This window comes from Aythya fuligula, chromosome 8, assembly GCF_009819795.1.
Source record: "Aythya fuligula isolate bAytFul2 chromosome 8, bAytFul2.pri, whole genome shotgun sequence".
In the NCBI taxonomy this organism is placed as follows: domain Eukaryota; kingdom Metazoa; phylum Chordata; class Aves; order Anseriformes; family Anatidae; genus Aythya; species Aythya fuligula.
In genome coordinates this window covers 23,578,135-23,595,766 of record NC_045566.1, presented here as the reverse complement: position 1 = coordinate 23,595,766, position 17,632 = coordinate 23,578,135, and the positions used below count along the sequence as shown (strand labels likewise).

The 17,632-nt window shown below is 58.5% G+C and overlaps 3 protein-coding genes across 4 annotated transcripts in view; all 3 read left to right on the top strand.

The window, feature by feature from the left end:
• Positions 1 to 742: 742 nt before the first annotated feature.
• Positions 743 to 1,759, top strand: LOC116491927 (1-phosphatidylinositol phosphodiesterase-like). The gene has a single exon (XM_032192297.1). It carries the CDS (start codon positions 743 to 745, stop codon positions 1,757 to 1,759), a length of 1,017 nt encoding a protein of 338 aa, XP_032048188.1.
• Positions 1,760 to 3,478: 1,719 nt separating this feature from the next.
• On the top strand, positions 3,479 to 14,651 carry SELP (selectin P). The gene is made up of 17 exons (XM_032192296.1): positions 3,479 to 3,562; positions 5,795 to 5,885; positions 7,499 to 7,882; positions 7,967 to 8,074; positions 8,214 to 8,396; positions 10,109 to 10,294; positions 10,424 to 10,609; positions 10,739 to 10,924; positions 11,053 to 11,238; positions 11,367 to 11,552; positions 11,679 to 11,864; positions 11,994 to 12,179; positions 12,952 to 13,137; positions 13,264 to 13,386; positions 13,728 to 13,758; positions 14,339 to 14,394; positions 14,585 to 14,651. The coding sequence occupies exons 1-16, from the start codon at positions 3,479 to 3,481 to the stop codon at positions 14,391 to 14,393; spliced, it is 2,547 nt and encodes an 848-aa protein (XP_032048187.1). The 3' UTR covers position 14,394; positions 14,585 to 14,651.
• Positions 14,652 to 14,973: 322 nt separating this feature from the next.
• ATF6 (activating transcription factor 6) overlaps positions 14,974 to 17,632 on the top strand; it is a 72,856-nt gene continuing 70,197 nt past the window's right edge. For both annotated transcript variants that reach the window (XM_032192508.1, XM_032192507.1), the window contains exons 1-6: positions 14,974 to 15,059; positions 15,177 to 15,253; positions 15,914 to 16,001; positions 16,294 to 16,388; positions 16,860 to 16,989; positions 17,163 to 17,366. In XM_032192508.1, coding sequence (XP_032048399.1) covers positions 14,984 to 15,059; positions 15,177 to 15,253; positions 15,914 to 16,001; positions 16,294 to 16,388; positions 16,860 to 16,989; positions 17,163 to 17,366 — 670 coding nt within the window. In that variant the 5' untranslated portion in view covers positions 14,974 to 14,983. The remainder of the gene's footprint in view (positions 15,060 to 15,176; positions 15,254 to 15,913; positions 16,002 to 16,293; positions 16,389 to 16,859; positions 16,990 to 17,162; positions 17,367 to 17,632) is intronic.

Sequence of the window (17,632 nt, the reverse complement as noted above, 5' to 3'; positions counted from 1 at the left end):
GAGGTGTGGGCACGGGAAGGGTGCTCGGAGGGGTCTGTGGCCTGCCAGGCTTCAAACCCTTCAAAAACCGTGGGGTTTGGTGCGCACTGCCAAGCTCAGAGCGGCAAGGGGGTGGCAAGGGGCAGCCGTGTCCCCAGGGCAGGAGATGAGTCAAGCCCCGGGGGGCTGGCTGAGGACTGGCCACGGGGCTCACAGCTCAGCGGTGACACAGCCCCGACCCTGCCGTGCCTTTCCGGGCACAGGCAGTTCCAAGGAACCCCAGGGTGCCTGATCCCGTTTGTCCTGATTCCTGGGGAGGGAGGTGCCGAGGCCCCAATGCCCGCTTTTGGGATCAGCCCAGCAATTTTCCAGCCCTGCACGTCAGCAAGGACTGAGCCTGAATCCCCGCAGCACGTGCCACGTGCGGGACATGACGCGCGTCATGAGTGTCTCCTGGTTAATGGCCAGCACCCCGCTCAGCCTGCCAGTCGCAGCCTGCCCCCCGGGCTGTGTGCCCCGTCCAGCACGCTGCACCCGCCGCCACCGGCAAACCCAGGTGGGTGCAGGGGGGGAGGCCGAAATACACCGGGGCTGGGGAGCTGTGGGTGCATCAGGGGTAGCTGTGTGGGGTGCGGGCATGTGTGGGGTGGCTCTGGGGTATGGACAGCGATGGGGATCATGCGGTGCTGTCACCCTGGATCATGGTGCCACTTCTCCTCCAGGCAGCTCTCAGTGGTGCCGGGGTGCCCGTGCTCCCTGCAGCATGGATGCATTCGACTGCACGCCCCAGCCGGCTGCCTGCTGCCCCGACTGGATGGCGGGGCTGCCCGACGCCCTGCCCCTCTCCCGCCTCTCCATCCCTGGTACCCACGACTCCCTCAGCCTGTTCGGCGGCCGGCGCCTGCGGTGCCAGAGCTGGGGCCTGGAGGCGCAGCTGGCGGCCGGCGTGCGCTTCTTGGACGTGCGCTGCAAGCTGGAGCGGGGCGAGCTCCGCGTCTACCACCTCTGCACCTTCCAGCGGGCCAGCCTGCGGGGCGTCCTGCGCCGCACCCTGCGCTTCCTCCGCGCCCACCCCGGCGAGGCCGTGCTCATGCGTATCAAGGAGGAGCTGCCCTTCTTCTCCCGGCCCGGCTTCGCTGCCCGGCTCCAGCGCTGCTTGCTGGAGGAGGGACGGGGCCGCCTGTGGTGCCGCGAGGAGGTGCCCACGCTGGGCCAGGCGCGGGGCAAGATCGTGGTGCTGGAGGCGCTGGAGCAGGCGGTGCTGGGCATCCCCTACGAGCAGCTGAGCATCAGCGACGCCTGGAACGTGCTCTCGCTGGAGAGGAAATGGGCCCGAGCGCGGCGGCACCTGGAGGCGGCGGCCGGCGGGGACCCCGCCAAGATGCACCTCACCTTCTGCTCCGGCAACGGGCTCTTCACCTGCCCCGAGGAGGTGGCTCGCTTCGTCAACCCCCGCTGCTACCGGCACCTGCGGCGCCGCTCGGGGCAGGCGGTGCGCTGGGGGGTGGTCATCATGGACTTCCCCGGGGCAGGCCTCCTGCGGCTCATCGTGGACAGCAACGCCCCGTGGGCCAGCGGGAGCGTCGTGGAGGCACCCGGCACCCCCGCGGCACCCCGGTGGCGGAGGGGACGAGCGCTGCGGGCGGCACCGCTGGGGCCGGTGTCCCCAGTGGCACTGCCAGCCCCACGCGTCCGCCGAAAAACATCGGTGTCCTTGGGGAAGAAGAGAGGCCGTAGCTCCCGTGTGGCACCGCGAAGCCTTCGTGTGACGGCTGCGTGACAGTGCTGGGGCCGGGTCGGAGCCGGGCAGCCCCCAGCTGCCCCTGTGCATCGCGTCCCAGCAGGAGCCAGGTAGGGTCTCGGTGTGGGGGAGTGAAGCCTGGTGTGGGTCTGGGTCTGCGAAGTTCCCAGCAGAGCAGCAGGGATGGGGCGGAGGGTGGAGATCCTGCTCTGCCTCCCCTTGGGACCAGTGAGTCCACCTGGATGTGCCCTGCGGCACAGCCCTTGCCCTTTCCATGAATAACAAAAAGAAGCTAGGAAATCACTCCCTACATTTCCTTGCATTTTCCCAGCAGAAAAGTGTAAAATAGCATGGAAAAGCCCCTTTGCTTTTCCTGCTTTGCAATGAAAGAGCCCATAGCCCTCTGTCCACTGCCAAAGCACGGTGAAATTGGTGTTCGCAGCCATCGTGCTCTTAAACCACAGCTGTGGGAGGCCACGATGTGGGGAAGGAGGAATTAATTTCAAAGGTGACAACAAAATGTTGGGAATGTCGTTCCCCTCGTTATTCTAGGTGGGTTTTTTGTTTGTTTGTTTTGTTTTTCTTGCAGGGGCTTGCCCCCAGGGTCAGGACTGTTAGAGAGAGGCAACTTCAACCAAGCCGGCAACAAACGGCGGGGCGAGAAGGCAGGAGAAATGTCCCCATCACTGGGCTCGTCCTGCAGGCACACAGGGACAGCAGCGAGGAGAGGAGAGGAGAGAAGACAAGAGCTTTCCGAGGAAGGAGGGTGCCTGCAGGGGAGGGCTCGGGTGACACGGACATCCCCTCCCGTGTACCCGGGCCAGGTATGGGGAGGTGCCCCGTGCAGAAGGCAGTTTTCCATGGCTGGTGCATTCGGCACACGCGGAAAGCTGGCAGGACAGAGCGAAGGGTGTAAACCCCAACCCTGCAGAAAATAACCCGGCGATTTAAATAGTGACCGGGGAGCTGCAGGACAAGCCACATGGAGCAGAAAGGGAACCGAGATCTGCTTGGTGCAGAAAGCACCAACCTGCTGTCAGCGCCCAACAAGGAGGGCGCAGAAAGCGCGAGGCAGGCTGCTCGCCCGGCACTGGTGAGAAGAGGAAAGCTCAGCCCCAGCCTGCCAAAAGGTGAAGAACATGCTCAAGGATGCTTCTGTGTCAGGGAAAAATAGAGCTGGCCTCGCTGCCTGCACACGGGTGCCTCAGGATTTCCTGGCAGGAGGAGAGGACATTGTTTGCTCCACAGAGGCTGGCTCTGGCTGGACACGAGGCTCTCACTGCTGAGTGCGTTCATCCGCTCCCCCAGGGTGGCTCTGCCCAGGAGCTGCCGTGGCCGAGGAGCGAGGGGATGGAGCCAGATGTGAGGGAGAGGAAAGGGCAGAGAGGCCCCAAACATGCCGGGGGTGATGGGCGGGGGAACCCACCTCTGGGCTTGCTCTGTTAGACGTGGGAAGACTGAAATTGCTCACTGCATTAAAACAGACTGTGCAGACACGTGTCAAAAGCGCTGCTGATGTCTGGGGTGGCACGAGCCGGGCAGGGTGCGGGCAGAGCTGCTGCAGCCCCCAGGAGGGGTCACGGCACAGTCAGGGGGGGACAGGGGGGATGGGATGCCTCGGGCTCCACGCACCCACCCTGCACCCCGGCGGGCAGCAGCACTTGTTTACAACACCTCACGCCAGCAGCACGAGAACCTTGGCCTTATCTACGCCCCCGGCATCCTGTTTGGCAAACCCTTATCTGTGCCAGGCACGTGATGCCGCAGCCAGGCGCCAGGGAGCCAGCTTGCGGGGTCACACGGGTGGCGGTGATGTCCAGCCAAAGACTCTCCATCACCTGGGTCCCGGGGCAAAGGCAGGAGGCCGAGAGCTCTGCCGCAGCAGGGGTCGAAGAATCGGCTCTGAGAGGGGTCAGCAGGCAATGGGATCTGTGGGGTGGGCAGGGGGACTTGTCCCCAACCCCCCTGACCCCTCAGGTGGAGTTGTCACGCCTCGTGGGTGCCCGGGGACATCTCGGGGACAACCCTATCCCTCTGGCCCAGCTTGTCCTTGCTACCACCTCACCCCGTGCTGGTTGGGGTGGCGCTTGGATAAACATGTTTTCCTGTGGCCAAACTGTTCTCGCTTTCAAGCCGTGAGAAAGATTTTATCGGGTGCTGCTTTCCCCCCGGCGCTGCGGGCCAGGCGTTGCGCTGGAGGGCCCACCGAGGCAAGATGCACCCGGAGGCACCTTGCGGCTCGGGACCCTCTTTGGGACAAAAAGCACCCCCGGGGACTGCGGGGGTCCCCAGGAAGGTGCCCGCGGTATCGCTGGCAGCAGCCGGGCTGTGTCAGGGTGAGTTGGTTCCTCTGCGGTTTGCCAGGGAACATTGCGCAAGGAGGGCAAGGGGCTGGGCTGCCTGGGGACCAGAGCCTCTGCCGAAAACAAGGGCAGTATGTGCCTGCCTGGGGAGCTCCTCCCGAGCTGATTGTGGTCATTGGTCCCCCCCTGCCACACATACCCCTCTCCACTACCTGCAAAGCATCCCTGAGCACGTGGCCGTGTCCTGCCCATGGCAGCCCCTGGGGCTCAGCCACCTCGCTTCTGTTTTTACAATTTGCACTTACAAAAACAGAGGTGGGAATATTTCTTTGCTGCTGCCCTGCCCTGCCGCGTCCCGGCCCAGCAGAAGTGAAACCAGCAGGGGCACAACCTGTTTTCCTCCTGTCCTCCCCTGGGGCTGAGCACCCACAAACACACCTCTGACTGCTCCTGCCCCGGTGCAGCAGTGGCAACTCCCATCCTGCCCAAGGGACCTCGGCTTTCCGAGGTGTCCCCCTGTCCTGGCAGCCACCCCTTGGTGGCCTCGCTGCCCATCCCCATCCCAAAGCTGCTCACCCTCTGCACGGGAGCTGACACATAGCGTTTGCTGCCAAACTCCTGCGTGCACAGGCTGGGCTGCAGCTCTTCCATAAAACGGGAAAATTGCACTCCAGGATTTTGCAAAGCTAATGACAAAACCCAGGAACAGAGTTGCATTTACATTGGCGGAGTACGCAGTCATTGTAGCAGCTCGTGGGTTCTGTGGGATGGGTTCCTCCCTTTGTGTAGGGCAAGTCCCACTGGAGCCCCGTTTAATTTCTTTGGAAGTGGGAAACGCTCGTGACCCGAGGGGCTCCCGCGCTGCCTTTAGCTGGAAGTGAGCAGAGCAATTCCTGCAGAAAGCCCTGCCAAGACGATTTCACTCACGAGCAGAAGAGGGGTAAAAAAAGATTTATGATGAGTCAAGAAGGTGGACACAATGGGGCATTTTCCTGGAGCACTGGTGGAAGTTCATAAAGGATGCTAATGGGAGGGGGTGGGGGCCGTTCTTCTGTCCTGTTTTTGGACCTTTCTCATAAAGACTTAAAAGAGGCAGAGACAGGAAAATACATTGTGTAACTAATTGTTCTTGAGCAGTATATGAAGATTCACAGCCTGCAAATGAGAAGAGCATCCGGAGCAGGAACTGGGAGGCTGCGAGCCACGCTCCTGCTCTGCCCGGCGCAGGAACCCCCGCGGCCACCTCTCCTCACACCTCGTCCCCCCGCCATCCTCCTGCTGCCACCACTGGCACAGCGTGGGCATGGGGGGCCGGAGAGGTCTCGGTGGTTGTGGATCGGGGCTGTCCCCCTCGGGGGAGCCCTTCTGCACCTCCCCGGGGGCTCGGCCAAGCCCTGCTCGTTGCGGTGGGCTCCTGAGACAGGTAGGTCCCCGTGGAGCCCCCAGAGGGGAGCAGGCTCCTGCGGGTGGGGAGCCCAGCGGGGGCAGGATGCGGGCAGGCAGCGGGGCTGGGTCGGGAGGGGAAGAGGCTGCGGGGAGGGAGCGAGGCTCCGCGGCTCGGAGGAAGCGCGAGCACCGCTGTCTGCCCAGGGCCAGGGCACCCTGCAGCACCAGCATGGTAGGTCTGCTCCTCTCCCCGGGGACATTTTGGGGTCTGCTTGGCAGGAGAGCACCAGCATCCATCCCACAGCTGGTGCAGGTGCCCTTGTGGGTGCACGGGACTCCGGTGTTGTGGGCTGTGTGTGCTCACGCCTCTCTCCCTGGCACGCAGGGCACCGCCGCGGGACAGTGCTCCGCTGGGAGGACGGGGGCTCTGGGCTCTCGTGGCGTCTGCTACCTGGGCATCGCTGCCATCACATGGGGTAAGTGAGCCCAGCGTGACCCCGCAGAGCTGGGAAACCGGAGAAGGGCAGCAGGGTTATTTTTGGGAGCCCATCAGTCACTCAGAAACCAGCAGGCTTTGCTGCCCGTAGGGCATTTCCTTCGTACGTTGGCACTGCACGGAGCAAGACCCGCTGGTATCTGCTGTGTCCCCAGGGGTCCTGCGGGGTCTGGGCTATTTTCTAAAAGACCTTTCGTGGCTCAGCTGAAGGGTAGAGGCAAATGCAGAAGTTTCAGGAGGAGGCTGAGATTTAGGTCTAGCCAGGAAATCAAAAATACAAATGCACCCTGAGTGTGGCAGCCCCGTGCCCCACACCGTGCCCAGCTGCACGGGGCAGGAGCATCAGGGCGTGAAACCCAAGCAAACGGCACCCAGGTGGGGTCAGCTCCAGGTGGGCAGGGAGAGGTGAGATAAGGCTGAGCACAAGGAAGATTGAGACAGGAGAGTGTGTGGAGGACAGGTGAGGTGTGGATGGGCTCCCTGGTCCTTCTGGGGTTGGGGTCGGGGTGTGCAGGGGTAGTGGGGTGGCTGCCCCGAGGGGAGGCAGGCTGCCAGGAGGTGTCCCGAGCCCCTGGGGAGCGAGGAGCAGGGCTGCTGCTAGTGGCCACATTTTTCTGCGTTTGGTTTTGTTTAACAGAAATGGGTAGTTTAATCTCTCACGAGGAAGGACAGAAAAATGTAGGGGATTTTGCCTATATAAATGCATAGTAACTGGCCTGAGTAGACTTCTTGTTAGATTTGGGAAGCCTTAAAATTGCATTTAATTTACAAAGCTCAGTCTTTTGCCTTCATAATAAAGGTTTATGAAGTGCTCTCCTGAGACACGGGGTACCCTAGGCAGACTGCTTGGAGCAAATGCTGTCTCCCACCTTGCTTTCAGGCTTCATTCTGCAGCTGTGGGGATTCCTCCTTCTAGAGAGAAGCTTCTTTATGGCAAAAACCTTTTGATTGCATCAGGTTGTGATGTGAAGCGCTGTTTCTAGAAGCAGTGTTTCAGCAAAGTACCCTCTGCTTCTGGGCGTGGGTTCCAGTTAATCTGGGCTTCATCCTGCCTGGTGGGCACGAGGAGGATGTCAGCTTCGCTTTTGCAAGGCTTTGTTGTGCAATACCGAGGTTTACAGGACTCTTCAGGCCACCTCCAGCTGCCAGATGCTTTTGGGTATGGGGTGCACTTGGTCCTCTTCCCTGCACCAAGCTGACCCTCATGTGAAATTGTAAAGCAAATGAGGAAAAAGAATTACAAAAGCGGTACAGCTCTGCACTCGTGGAAGGAAACGTGTGTTAAGGAACCATCTTGATACCATTTTTCCTCTTTGGGAGGCCCTTGTGGGCAGGGGAGCCCCAGCTGCCTCCCACTTTTCTTGTCTCTCTGTCCCACATCATCTCCTGCTGTGCCTGCCCCACACAGGTCTCTGTACGCCCTCTTTGAGCCCCGTTCTCACCCACACTTCTCCCTTTGTCCCCTCGTGTCCCCTTGTCTGGCTGGTGTCTCCTGGCCCTGCTGCCAGCCCGAGCTCGCCCTTGTGTCCTCACCAACCCGTCCCCAGCTCTGGTCTTTTCGGTGGTGACCCTGGACCGTGTCCTCTCCCGCAGGCATGGTGACGCAGGTGGAGGCCTGGACGTACAGCTACAGCGACCCAGGGCTCTACTCGTGGGAGCAGGCCAGGAACTACTGCCGGACCTTCTTCACCGACCTGGTGGCCATCCAGAACAAGGAGGAGATCGCCTACCTCAACGCCACCCTGCCCTTCCACAGGCAGTACTACTGGATCGGCATCCGCAAGCAGGGCGGCGTCTGGACCTGGGTGGGCACCAACAAGGCGCTGACCAAGGAGGCGGAGAACTGGGCCAGGGGGGAGCCCAACAACCGCCGCTCCAACCAGGACTGCGTGGAGATCTACGTCAAGCGGCAGCAGGAGGCGGGCAAGTGGAACGACGAGCCCTGCAACAAGAAGAAGACGGCGCTGTGCTACAAAGGTGGGCGCGGGGCTGGGGGCTGCGGTGGTTTGTCTGCGGTTTTGGTGGCTCCTGACCACGTTCTGTGTGTCTGTGTGTGTGCAGCCTCCTGCCAGGCTTCCACCTGCCGCCCGCACGGTGAGTGTGTGGAGGTCATCAAGAGTTACAGGTGCGAGTGCCACCCCGGCTTCGAAGGGGACGATTGCAGTATTGGTGAGTGCCTGGCAGGGTCAGGGTGCTCCTCCTGAGTGGCATCGAGCAGCTCAGCCTCTGCCTGCTGCTGGCTATGCCCCCAGAAGCCCCCCACTCTTACTGCTGAGCGCCAGTGAAGGATTTGCTGTGTGTCCCCCAGCCGTGCAGTGCCCCACGCTCGATGCCCAAGGAGCGCTCATGACCTGCAGCCATCCCTTCGGGGACTTCCGATACAACTCCACCTGCGATTTCGGGTGCCCGGAGGGGTTCGAGCGGCGAGGTGAGGGCACGCTGCGGTGCCTGGCTTCACGGCAGTGGTCAGCGGAGACCCCCACGTGTGCAGGTAGGGACCACCGCGGGCTGGGACTCAGATGTGGCACCGATGCCCAGTATCGCTCGTGCAGGTGCTCAGTGGTGTCTTGCCACCTCCATCGCACCCTCTGCTCCTCCCCAAAGCCCCCAGCAGCTTTGGGAAGGTGCTGGGCACCCCAGGGGGGCTCAGGGAATAAGGATGGGGGTTGCTGTTGTGGCAGGAGGACGGGTGTGCCCTGGCAGGGCTGGGCAGCAGAGGCGAGGGGCGGTGAGATGAGGTGAGATAAGCTGGGAGGGACACAGAGGGCAGGAAGCCACCACGGGGGGGAAAGCCACAAAGGAGGGAGCTGCGGTCTGCCATGCTGCAGAGACAGAGAAAGTCTTCCTGTTGGCATCTCGAGGGCTCACAGCTGCTCTCCCGGTGCCCCAGAGAGGTGCTGAGCTTTCTTGTGGTTGGGGTGTGTGCAGAGCCCTGCTCCACCTCCTCCGTGCCCCTGGGTGCCAGCTCAGTGTGTTTGCACAAGGACGGGATGAGTGGAGCCCCAGAGCAGATACGGGACGCAAAGGGGCACCTCCTGTATGGGGACACCCAGCAGGAAGCAGTGAGGTCATTCATGCAGAGATAACGCTGCACAGACACTGATACGGACCCCCCGAGCTCCCTGGATCCTTCCTGCCAGAAGGGGGGCTGGCTCTCTGTATGTAGGTTTTTGGGAAACAAAGCTTGCCTTGCAGTTAGCGCTGCCGATGGTGCTGAGCTCAGTGGGCTTGTGGCCTGGGGCTTTCCCCAGTTATGGGAAACGGGCACGGAGGGGTGAAGTGATGGTCTGCTGGTGGCAGTGGCAAGAGCTAGCCCCGGCTTTTTGGAAGTCCCCCTACACACCATCCAGCAAGCCGCCCTGACCCTGCTTCCAGCTTTCCGAGTTCCCACAGTTGGTTTTCCAGAGTGCAGCTCTGTTTTTACCTGCTGGCTGTACGTATGCTGGGTTTTTCTTTCCTTTCTTTTTGCAAAGATTCAGATGAGTCAATTGTTTGCCCCTGCTGATAATGGAGTTATGCTAGCGAGCATTGCCAGCTGGGTTTTCTCCAGCACTAAGCACAAGTTTCTGCTGCGGCGGGGCTGGACGTGCCCCGGGTACCACAGGGACAAGGGGCGAGAGGTGGCTGTGCCTGATCCATCCTCACCAGCTCTGCCTGTGTCTGGTTGCAGCCGTCGCCTGCCCCGAGCTGGCGGCTCCCGAAAGTGGCCGGGTCAATTGCTCCCACCCACATGGAGCCTCTGCCTTCAGCTCCACGTGTGACTTCTCCTGCCAGGAGGGCTTTGAGGTGACGGGACCGGAGAGACTGTGGTGCACGGCTGAGGGGGCCTGGTCGGGGGCTCCCCCGCACTGCAAAGGTAGAGCTGGGGGGTGTCTGGAGGGGGACATCCTGCGGGGAAATGGGCTCTGCGTAGGGCGCCTGCAGTCCTTTGCCCTGGGGCTGCAGTCTGGGAGTGCTGGGGATAAACAGGGCTCTGGTAGAGCTGTGAGTGCTCCCACAAAATCACGTGTGTGGAGCTAAAGTCCCTGTACCACCTACGGTACCTCAATGTCTCAGGAAGTGAGGCTTGCTGCCTGGAATTGGGCTAGGAAAGCTAGACCAAAAATACCCCTATAGGTTCAGTTTGATAAAGTTAGGATTAAGGCTTAATCCTTGGATTCAATCTCATACATCCTCCCCTGAAACCCTGCTCTCCCCTTGCAGCCATCACCTGCCCAGTGCTCAGGGCTCCAGAGCACGGAGGGATGAACTGCTCCCACCTTCATGACAACTTCAGCTTCGGTTCCACGTGTAACTTCTCCTGCCAGCCAGGGTTTGAGCTCATAGGGACAGAAAGCAGAGAATGCACAGCCATGGGGACCTGGTCTGGGGACACCCCACGGTGCAAAGGTAGAGCTGTTGGTAAACGTGTTGTTGGCCTGGGTTTGGCCCCAGGGTGTTCCTTGGCTTCTCATCCCCACTAGTTCTGCCTCCTGTTCTCTTGGCTCCTGCCTGAGGTGTGCCTCTTCTCCCTTGCAGCCATCACCTGCCCGGTGCTCAGGGCTCCAGAGCACGGAGAGATGAACTGCTCCCACCTTCACGAGAACTTCAGTTTCAGTTCTGTATGTGCATTTTCCTGCCAGCCAGGGTTTGAGCTCATGGGGCCAGAAAGCAGTGAATGCACAGCCATGGGGACCTGGTCTGGGGACACCCCGCAATGCAAAGGTAGAGCTGCTGGTAAAGGTGTCAGTGACCTGTGTTTGGTCCAGGGATGTTCTTGGGCTTCGTATCCTATACAGGTCAGCCTCCCATTCCCCTGGCTCCTTTTTGAGGTGTGCCTCTTCTCCCTTGCAGCCATCACCTGCCCAGTGCTCAGGGCTCCAGAGCACGGAGAGATGAACTGCTCCCACCTTCATGACAACTTCAGCTTTAGTTCCACGTGTGCATTTTCCTGCCAGCCAGGATTTGAGCTCATGGGGCCAGAGAGCCGTGATTGCACAGCCATGGGGACGTGGTCTGGGGACGCCCCACAATGCAAAGGTAGAGCAGCTGGTAAAGGTGTCAGTGACCTGGGCTCGGCCCTATGAGGTTTTTGTATTCCTGGTTCCAAGAGTTCAGGCTCACAATCCTCTGGCTCCTTTTTGAGGTGTTCCTCCTCTCCCTTGCAGCCATCACCTGCCCAGTGCTCAGGGCTCCAGATCATGGAAAGATGAACTGCTCCCACCTTCACGAGAACTTCAGCTTCGGTTCCACATGTGCCTTCTCCTGCCAGCCAGGGTTTGAGGTTATAGGGCCAGAGAGCCGTGAGTGCACAGCCATGGGGACCTGGTCTGGGGAAACCCCACAATGCAAAGGTAGAGCTGCTGGTAAATGTGTTGTTGTCCTGGGTTTGGCCCCAGGATGTTCTTGGGCTTCTCATCCCAACAGTTCATCCTCGCAGTCTCCTGGCTCCTTCTTAAGGTGTGCCTCTTCTCCCTTGCAGCCATCACCTGCCCGATGCTCAGAGCTCCAGAGCACGGAGAGATGAACTGCTCCCACCTTCATGATAACTTCAGCTTCAGTTCCACGTGTGCCTTCTCCTGCCAGCCAGGGTTTGAGCTCATAGGGCCTGAAAGCAGTGAATGCACAGCCATGGGGACCTGGTCCGGAGACACCCCACAGTGCAAAGGTAGAGCTGCTGGTAAAGGTTCTGCTGGCCTGGGTTTGGCTCTATGAGGTTTTGGTCCTCCTGGTTCCAAGAGTCCAGCCTCTCAGTCCCCTAGCTCCTGCTTGAAGCATGTCTTCTCCCTTGCAGCCATCACCTGTCCAGTGCTCAGGGCTCCAGAGCATGGAAGGATGAACTGCTCCCACCTTCATGACAACTTCAGCTTCAGTTCCACATGTAAATTCTCCTGCCAGCCAGGGTTTGAGCTCATAGGGCCAGGGAGCCGTGAGTGCACAGCCATGGGGACCTGGTCCGGAGACATCCCACAATGCAAAGGTAGAGCTGTTGGTAAAGGTTTTGCTGGCCTGGATTTGGCCCCAGGATGTTCCTGGACTTCTCATCCCCAGTAGTTCAGCCTCACAGTCTCCTGGCTCCTGCTTGAAGCATGCCTCTTCTCCCTTGCAGCCATCACCTGCCCAGTGCTCAGGGCTCCAGATCACGGAAAGATGAGCTGCTCCCACCTTCACGAGAACTTCAGCTTCAGTTCCACATGTAAATTCTCCTGCCAGCCAGGGTTTGAGCTTATAGGTCCAGGGAGCCGTGAGTGCACAGCCATGGGGACCTGGTCCGGAGACACCCCACAGTGCAAAGGTAGAGCTGTCGGTAAAGGTTTTGCTAGCCTGGGTTTGGCCCCAGGATGTTCTTGGCTTCTCATCCCAACAGCTCAGCCTCCCATTCCCCTGGCTCCTTCTTAAGGTGTGCCTCTTCACCCTTGCAGCCATCACCTGCCCGATGCTCAGGGCTCCAGAACATGGAAGGATGAACTGCTCCCATCTCTATGGGAGCTTCACCTTCACCTCCACGTGTGCCTTCTCCTGCCAGCCAGGGTTTGAGCTGAAAGGGTCGCAGAGCCGTGTGTGCATGGCCATGAGAACCTGGACTGGGGGCACCCCACGATGCAGAGGTACAGCTGGTGCTCACACGTGTGCCTGGATCATGTACTCTGGTGAAGAGATGCCACATCCTCAGGATCTGTCCCCAGAGTCCCTTTGTTAGAGCTGCTGAGCCGCATGTGCTCAGGCAGGTGGTGCTGGGAAGGGGGGAGTTGTGTAAGGAGGTAGCAATGAAGCCCCTGCATCACTGTCCTTATCCTGACACCCTCTGTGACCCCAGTAGGGGTGTATATGCTGAGTGCACAGCACTATGTGGGTGCTTGACCCTCTGAAATCAAGCCTCCTGGGAAGTGCCATGCATGGCCAGCGCAGTGCACACTGCTATGCATTAGCAGAATGCGTTCACCAGAATCCGCTTCCCTTTAGCACTCATCTGTGGCAGCTCACCCCCTGGCTCCCCAGCCCTTGGGTCCTCATCCCGCCACCCCCAATGCCATCCCACCAACGCTGCTGCTGTGCTCTGCCCCCAGCCATCAGCTGCCCAGTGCTGGAGCCCCCGAGCCGAGGCCGCCTGAACTGCTCTCACGCCCACGGCAACTTCACGTACAACTCCACCTGTGCCTTTTCCTGCGAGGATGGATTTGTCCGGATGGGAGCAAGGCTGCTCAGGTGTCAGGCCACAGGGAACTGGACCGGCCATTCCCCTGTCTGCAAAGGTACGGTGGGGCTGCGCTCCCCAGCCTCCTGCGGCACAACTTGAGCGTGGAGGGGGGGAACTGTGGTGGCTTTGGCTTGGTGAAGTCCTTCTGGTAACAACCTGTGGTGTTGTGGATCTGTTGCAGAGGATGCTGCCCCCTTCTTAAAGCAAGTCCTGGTCTACACCAGCAGCAGTGCTCTGGTGGTAGCTGGCGTGGTGCTCTCCGGGACGCTCCTTGCCTTGCTCGCCAAACGGCTCAGTGACAGAGGTACAGAAACACCCCCTGCAGCCCACACTCGCTTTGGATGGGGACTTTCAGCTCACCTTGGATGGGAGACCCAGGGAGGGTGGGTTGGTTGACAGAGTTCAGAAATGTGATGCTGTGTCCAGCTAAAAAGTGTCAGCAGCCAGACTGGGGGGGAAGCCAGAAAAACACCTTCCCCTTGAAGAGGGAGAAAGCAATTGCCCCAGCACCCCTCTCCTCCATCCCATGCTTGTCAAACTTGGTTCACTTTGTCAAGTGTTGCTGCTTCCCAAGCCATCTAAAAAGATCTGGTTATTTCTTTTGCATCGGCACTATCCACATGGACACTTCAACGCCATTATCAGAGGAGAAGAAGAAGCTCCTGAACCCCACCAGGTGAGAGCTGTGCCCGGGGCCGTGCCCTGCAGGCAGCATGGGTGCTACCCCTGCAGTCGCTGCATTAGGGTCCAGTTCCCCACATCTGTGTGTGTGTAAGGCTGCTTTGAGAAGCAGTGGGAGCCTATTCAGGGGCTAACGATGTCGTGTTAATTGGTGCTCATCAAAACCCTGTGATTCTGCTGTAGTGCATGATGTCAGGTCTGACTGTGCAGCCCCTGGGGAGACGTGGCAGACACGAGTGCTTTCCTCACACACACATGATTAACTAGTGATAGGAGTAGAGGGAGTGGCCTCAAGTTGCGTCAGGGGAGGTTCACGTTGGAAATGAGGAGACATTTCTCCTCAGAAAGAGCAGTCAGGCATTGGGATGGGGTGCCCAGGGAGGTGGTGGAGTCACCGTCCCTGGGGTTGTTCAAGGAAAGGTTGGACGTGGTGCTTAGGGACATGTCTTAGCAGGTGACATTGGTGGTAGGGTGATGGAGCAGATGATCTGGGAGGTCCTTTCCAACCCTAATGACTCTGTAATGATGACTGCCTCTTTTCCCCCAAGCTGACACCCTTCTGCTTTTCCTCCTAGCGACCTCGGATCACCAGGCATCTTCACCAACGCAGCCTACGACTCCAACTTGTGAGGTGTGTGCCGGCACGCTGCCTCCTCGCAGCACACTGGCGACATCCCTCGCTCTGAACAAGCTGCCTGTGGAAAACCCACAAGCTTGCAGGCTCCTCCACCTGCAAGTGTGTGTGTGTGGAGAGGAGGAGACCCCCAGGCGCAGGCCAAGCAGGCGGCGAGCCCCCCAAAACCTCTCCCCTCTCCTTGCAGGCAGGGAATGCCATGCTGTGAGGGCCATCACCCTGCCACCCCATGTGTGTGGAGAAGACCCCAGAGCTCAGCCACGGACCTTCAGCTTGTGTGGGAAAGGGGGGAAGCCCCCAGCTGGGTTTTGTGGGGCAATAAATAAATAAATGTGTGTATGTGTTTGACCTGTGCCTCAGTGTGCTGTGGGGGGGGGGATAAGGGGGGGGATACAGGGTGGGGTACCAAAGAGGGGGGGGGTTCATGGGGGAGGCGGGGGGTATATGAGGGGGTGTGGGAGGTGCTTTTAATTTATTTATTTACTTTATTTATTTATTTTTGGGGCTGGCTCTGTCCGTCGGAGGCCGCCGTAGCGGGGTGGGGCGAAGGGGGGGGCGGAAGCGGCGGAGCAGGAAGGAGGAAGCCATGGCGGCGGCTGCGGCCGAGGCCGAGTGGGAACCCGCGGGGCTGCTGCCGGCCGCGGGGGGCGGCCTGGACTGGGGTGAGGGGGGACCTGGGGACGGGGATGGGGCCGGGGGCCGGGGATGGGGCCGGGCAGGGAGCAGCCGAGCCCGGTGCCGGTGCTGAGGCCGCTGTTTCTCCCCCCCACCCTCCACAGAGGCGGTGTTGGGCGAGGAGCTGGGCGAGCTGCTGGGCGCCGCCGGGCCGCCGCGGGACATGGGGGCAGAGCCCGAGGTGAGCCGGGGCCGGGGCTGAGGGAGGTGGGGGAGCGATCAGAGCCTCTTTTTTTTATAATTTCTGGGGGAAATGGAAGCGGAGGCTCCGGTTTTAGGCGATGACGATGTCGGTGTGGTCAGGCGTGGGGAGGCCTGATCCGTGCGTAACAGCACTGAGGTGATCCTGAGCCCTGGGTCTCCTGCGCTTGGGAAACTGCTGCAGCTCTCTGCTGTAATTTGTAAAACGCCTTGAGATGTGGCGATGGAAGGGCGTTAATTAAATCCTTCAATGAAGGTGAAGGGAGAAGACAGCAACAAGTCACCAAACCTGTACCGTGTAGGGGGTGGTTCAGTGGCTGCACTTGGAACTTTTGCTTTGTGAAGCTTTGATAACAGACCAACGACCACCACTGATGCCTTTGAACTGAAATGCTCTTCTCCTCTATCTCCAAGCATTAAAAGAAACCTAGAATCTTTATTTATTTATTTATTTTTTCTGTAGTCCAGTTGAGAAGGCCCCTCTAAAGGCTCTTATCTCTGCACGCCTTCAGGCAACTAACTGATAGTCCTGTGCTTTCCTCTGCTTTCCTTCGCTTGTAATTGTAAGAACGTGAACACAACAGCTGACGGATATATGTTGTCTTTTTGTCTTGTTTCTTTTTCCGAACTGTCGTTTCAGGAAAGCGATCTCTGTAACTTCCATTTTGACTTGGATTTGATGTCCTGGGACTCAGACCTTTGGAACATCACAAGCCACGCTTATTCAGGTAACTCCTGGCTGTATTCAGCAGCCGTGACAATGCCCCCCCGCACCACAAGGGTGAGCTGTTAGTGCCTTAAGGTACCGATCGTTTGGCACCGTTGGATGCCTGCTGAACCTGTCCTTCTGCTGAGAAGTCAGGCGGTGTTTCTGTAGGATGGGTGCAGCTGGTGTCTTTCATCTCTCAAAGCTCTGCTGTGCCTTGCTTCAGGAATTAAAAAGCTGGCGCAGAGTGTTCATTACTGATCTCCCCATGTTAAAGACTCCTATGGTAAGACTTCTTTGTCTGTCTCCTGCAGATGCAAACGTGAAGACAGAGCCCTTATCACCAGCTGCTTCAAGTTGTTCGGTCCCTTCTCCATCATCGGTGGACTCGCCAGTGCAGAATGTGCCTGTATGCAGAAACCTCCCCGTAACACAGATAGCAGGAGTCATTCAGACCCAACTGTGGCAAACAAAAAGCTGGTTGATTTATGTGTCTGACCAACTTTGCAGAATAAGAGGAAACAGCTTATTTTTCCAACCTGTGTGCAAAAAACTTCCCTTCAGTAATGTTTTCCTTACCCTCCTACTGAGATCCATTCCAAAAAGAGCAGGTTCAGTTCTGTTACCTCAGTTGTGTGCCTGCTTGCCAAACAAAATGCCTTTTAAAGGCTTCTGAGTCCAGCAGTTGCTGGTCTCTGCCCCTCTTCATTCTGCTGATGAGGAGAAGGTGCTGCTTGGGTTTTCAGTGTTGCTTAGCATTGACCAGAATAAAATAGAACAAAACCTTTCTCCTGTGTCCTGCAGCAGCAATATAACACAGTTTCTAGTAGACATTTTTATCTGTTTCTGAAGCGTAACCTCATCTATTTTCTGTCTGCAGGATGATATGGACTTCAGCTGTAGCTCCCAGATGTCTCCCATCTCCCTCTACATCAAGAGTTCTGGAAGCCCCGCGTCCCCTGACGGAGATGCAGGGAAGAAGCCTGCTGTCAGCGCCACTTCTCGCTCTGGTAGGAGAGATTGAGTTACTTTGATTCCACAACTATGGATATGTCAACTTTAATAAATGTCACAGATGGATAATAAAACATACCAAAAGCCACGTTGCTTCCAGCCATTCCTGCTGGATTTTTTTTTAATTTTAGATCCTCTGGCCCTACTCTGACTCTTCTTCCTTTCCTAGCAAATAATTCCGTGAAAACTCCGAAGAAATGTCAGTCAGCATCCAGGCCTTCAATACAACCGAAGCCCCTTCTGCCTGCTGTACCTGAGGCTCAGGCTAACATTGGCATCCCAGCTAAAACCATCATTATTCAGACTCTTCCAACACTTGTGCCACTGCCAAAGCATCAGCCAGTTGTTAACATCCAGCCAGCACCTCCCAAAGGTGGGTGAATTGTCATGACTGCGCCGGGTCCTGGGGGTAAACACTGTGTCTGTTTGGGATGGTCCCTAAACCGAAGTTAGGTTTGGCAGGTGAAACAGAGGGAGTAGGAAAAAAGAAGCAGGAGGGGTGGGAATGAAAGAGGAATGCTGCATGCTTTGCTGAAAAAGGTTTACACTGAGAAAATGGCCTTAGTTCTTTGTCATGTAGTTGTGTGCAAAACAGCAGTTGCCCGAGCATGGCGTGGAATGGAAGACGGTGTGGCAATT

What these genes read in the sequence shown, in the direction of transcription:
- LOC116491927 (XM_032192297.1), top strand. Translation starts at nt 743, where the DNA reads ATGGATGCATTCGACTGCACGCCCCAGCCGGCTGCCTGCTGCCCCGAC.
- SELP (XM_032192296.1), top strand. Translation starts at nt 3,479, where the DNA reads ATGCCGCAGCCAGGCGCCAGGGAGCCAGCTTGCGGGGTCACACGGGTG. An exon ending in GGAAACCCCACAATGCAAAG is followed by an intron (nt 11,239 to 11,366) that starts GTAGAGCTGCTG and finishes TCTCCCTTGCAG; the next exon opens with CCATCACCTGCCCGATGCTC. An exon ending in AAGCTCCTGAACCCCACCAG is followed by an intron (nt 13,759 to 14,338) that starts GTGAGAGCTGTG and finishes TTTTCCTCCTAG; the next exon opens with CGACCTCGGATCACCAGGCA.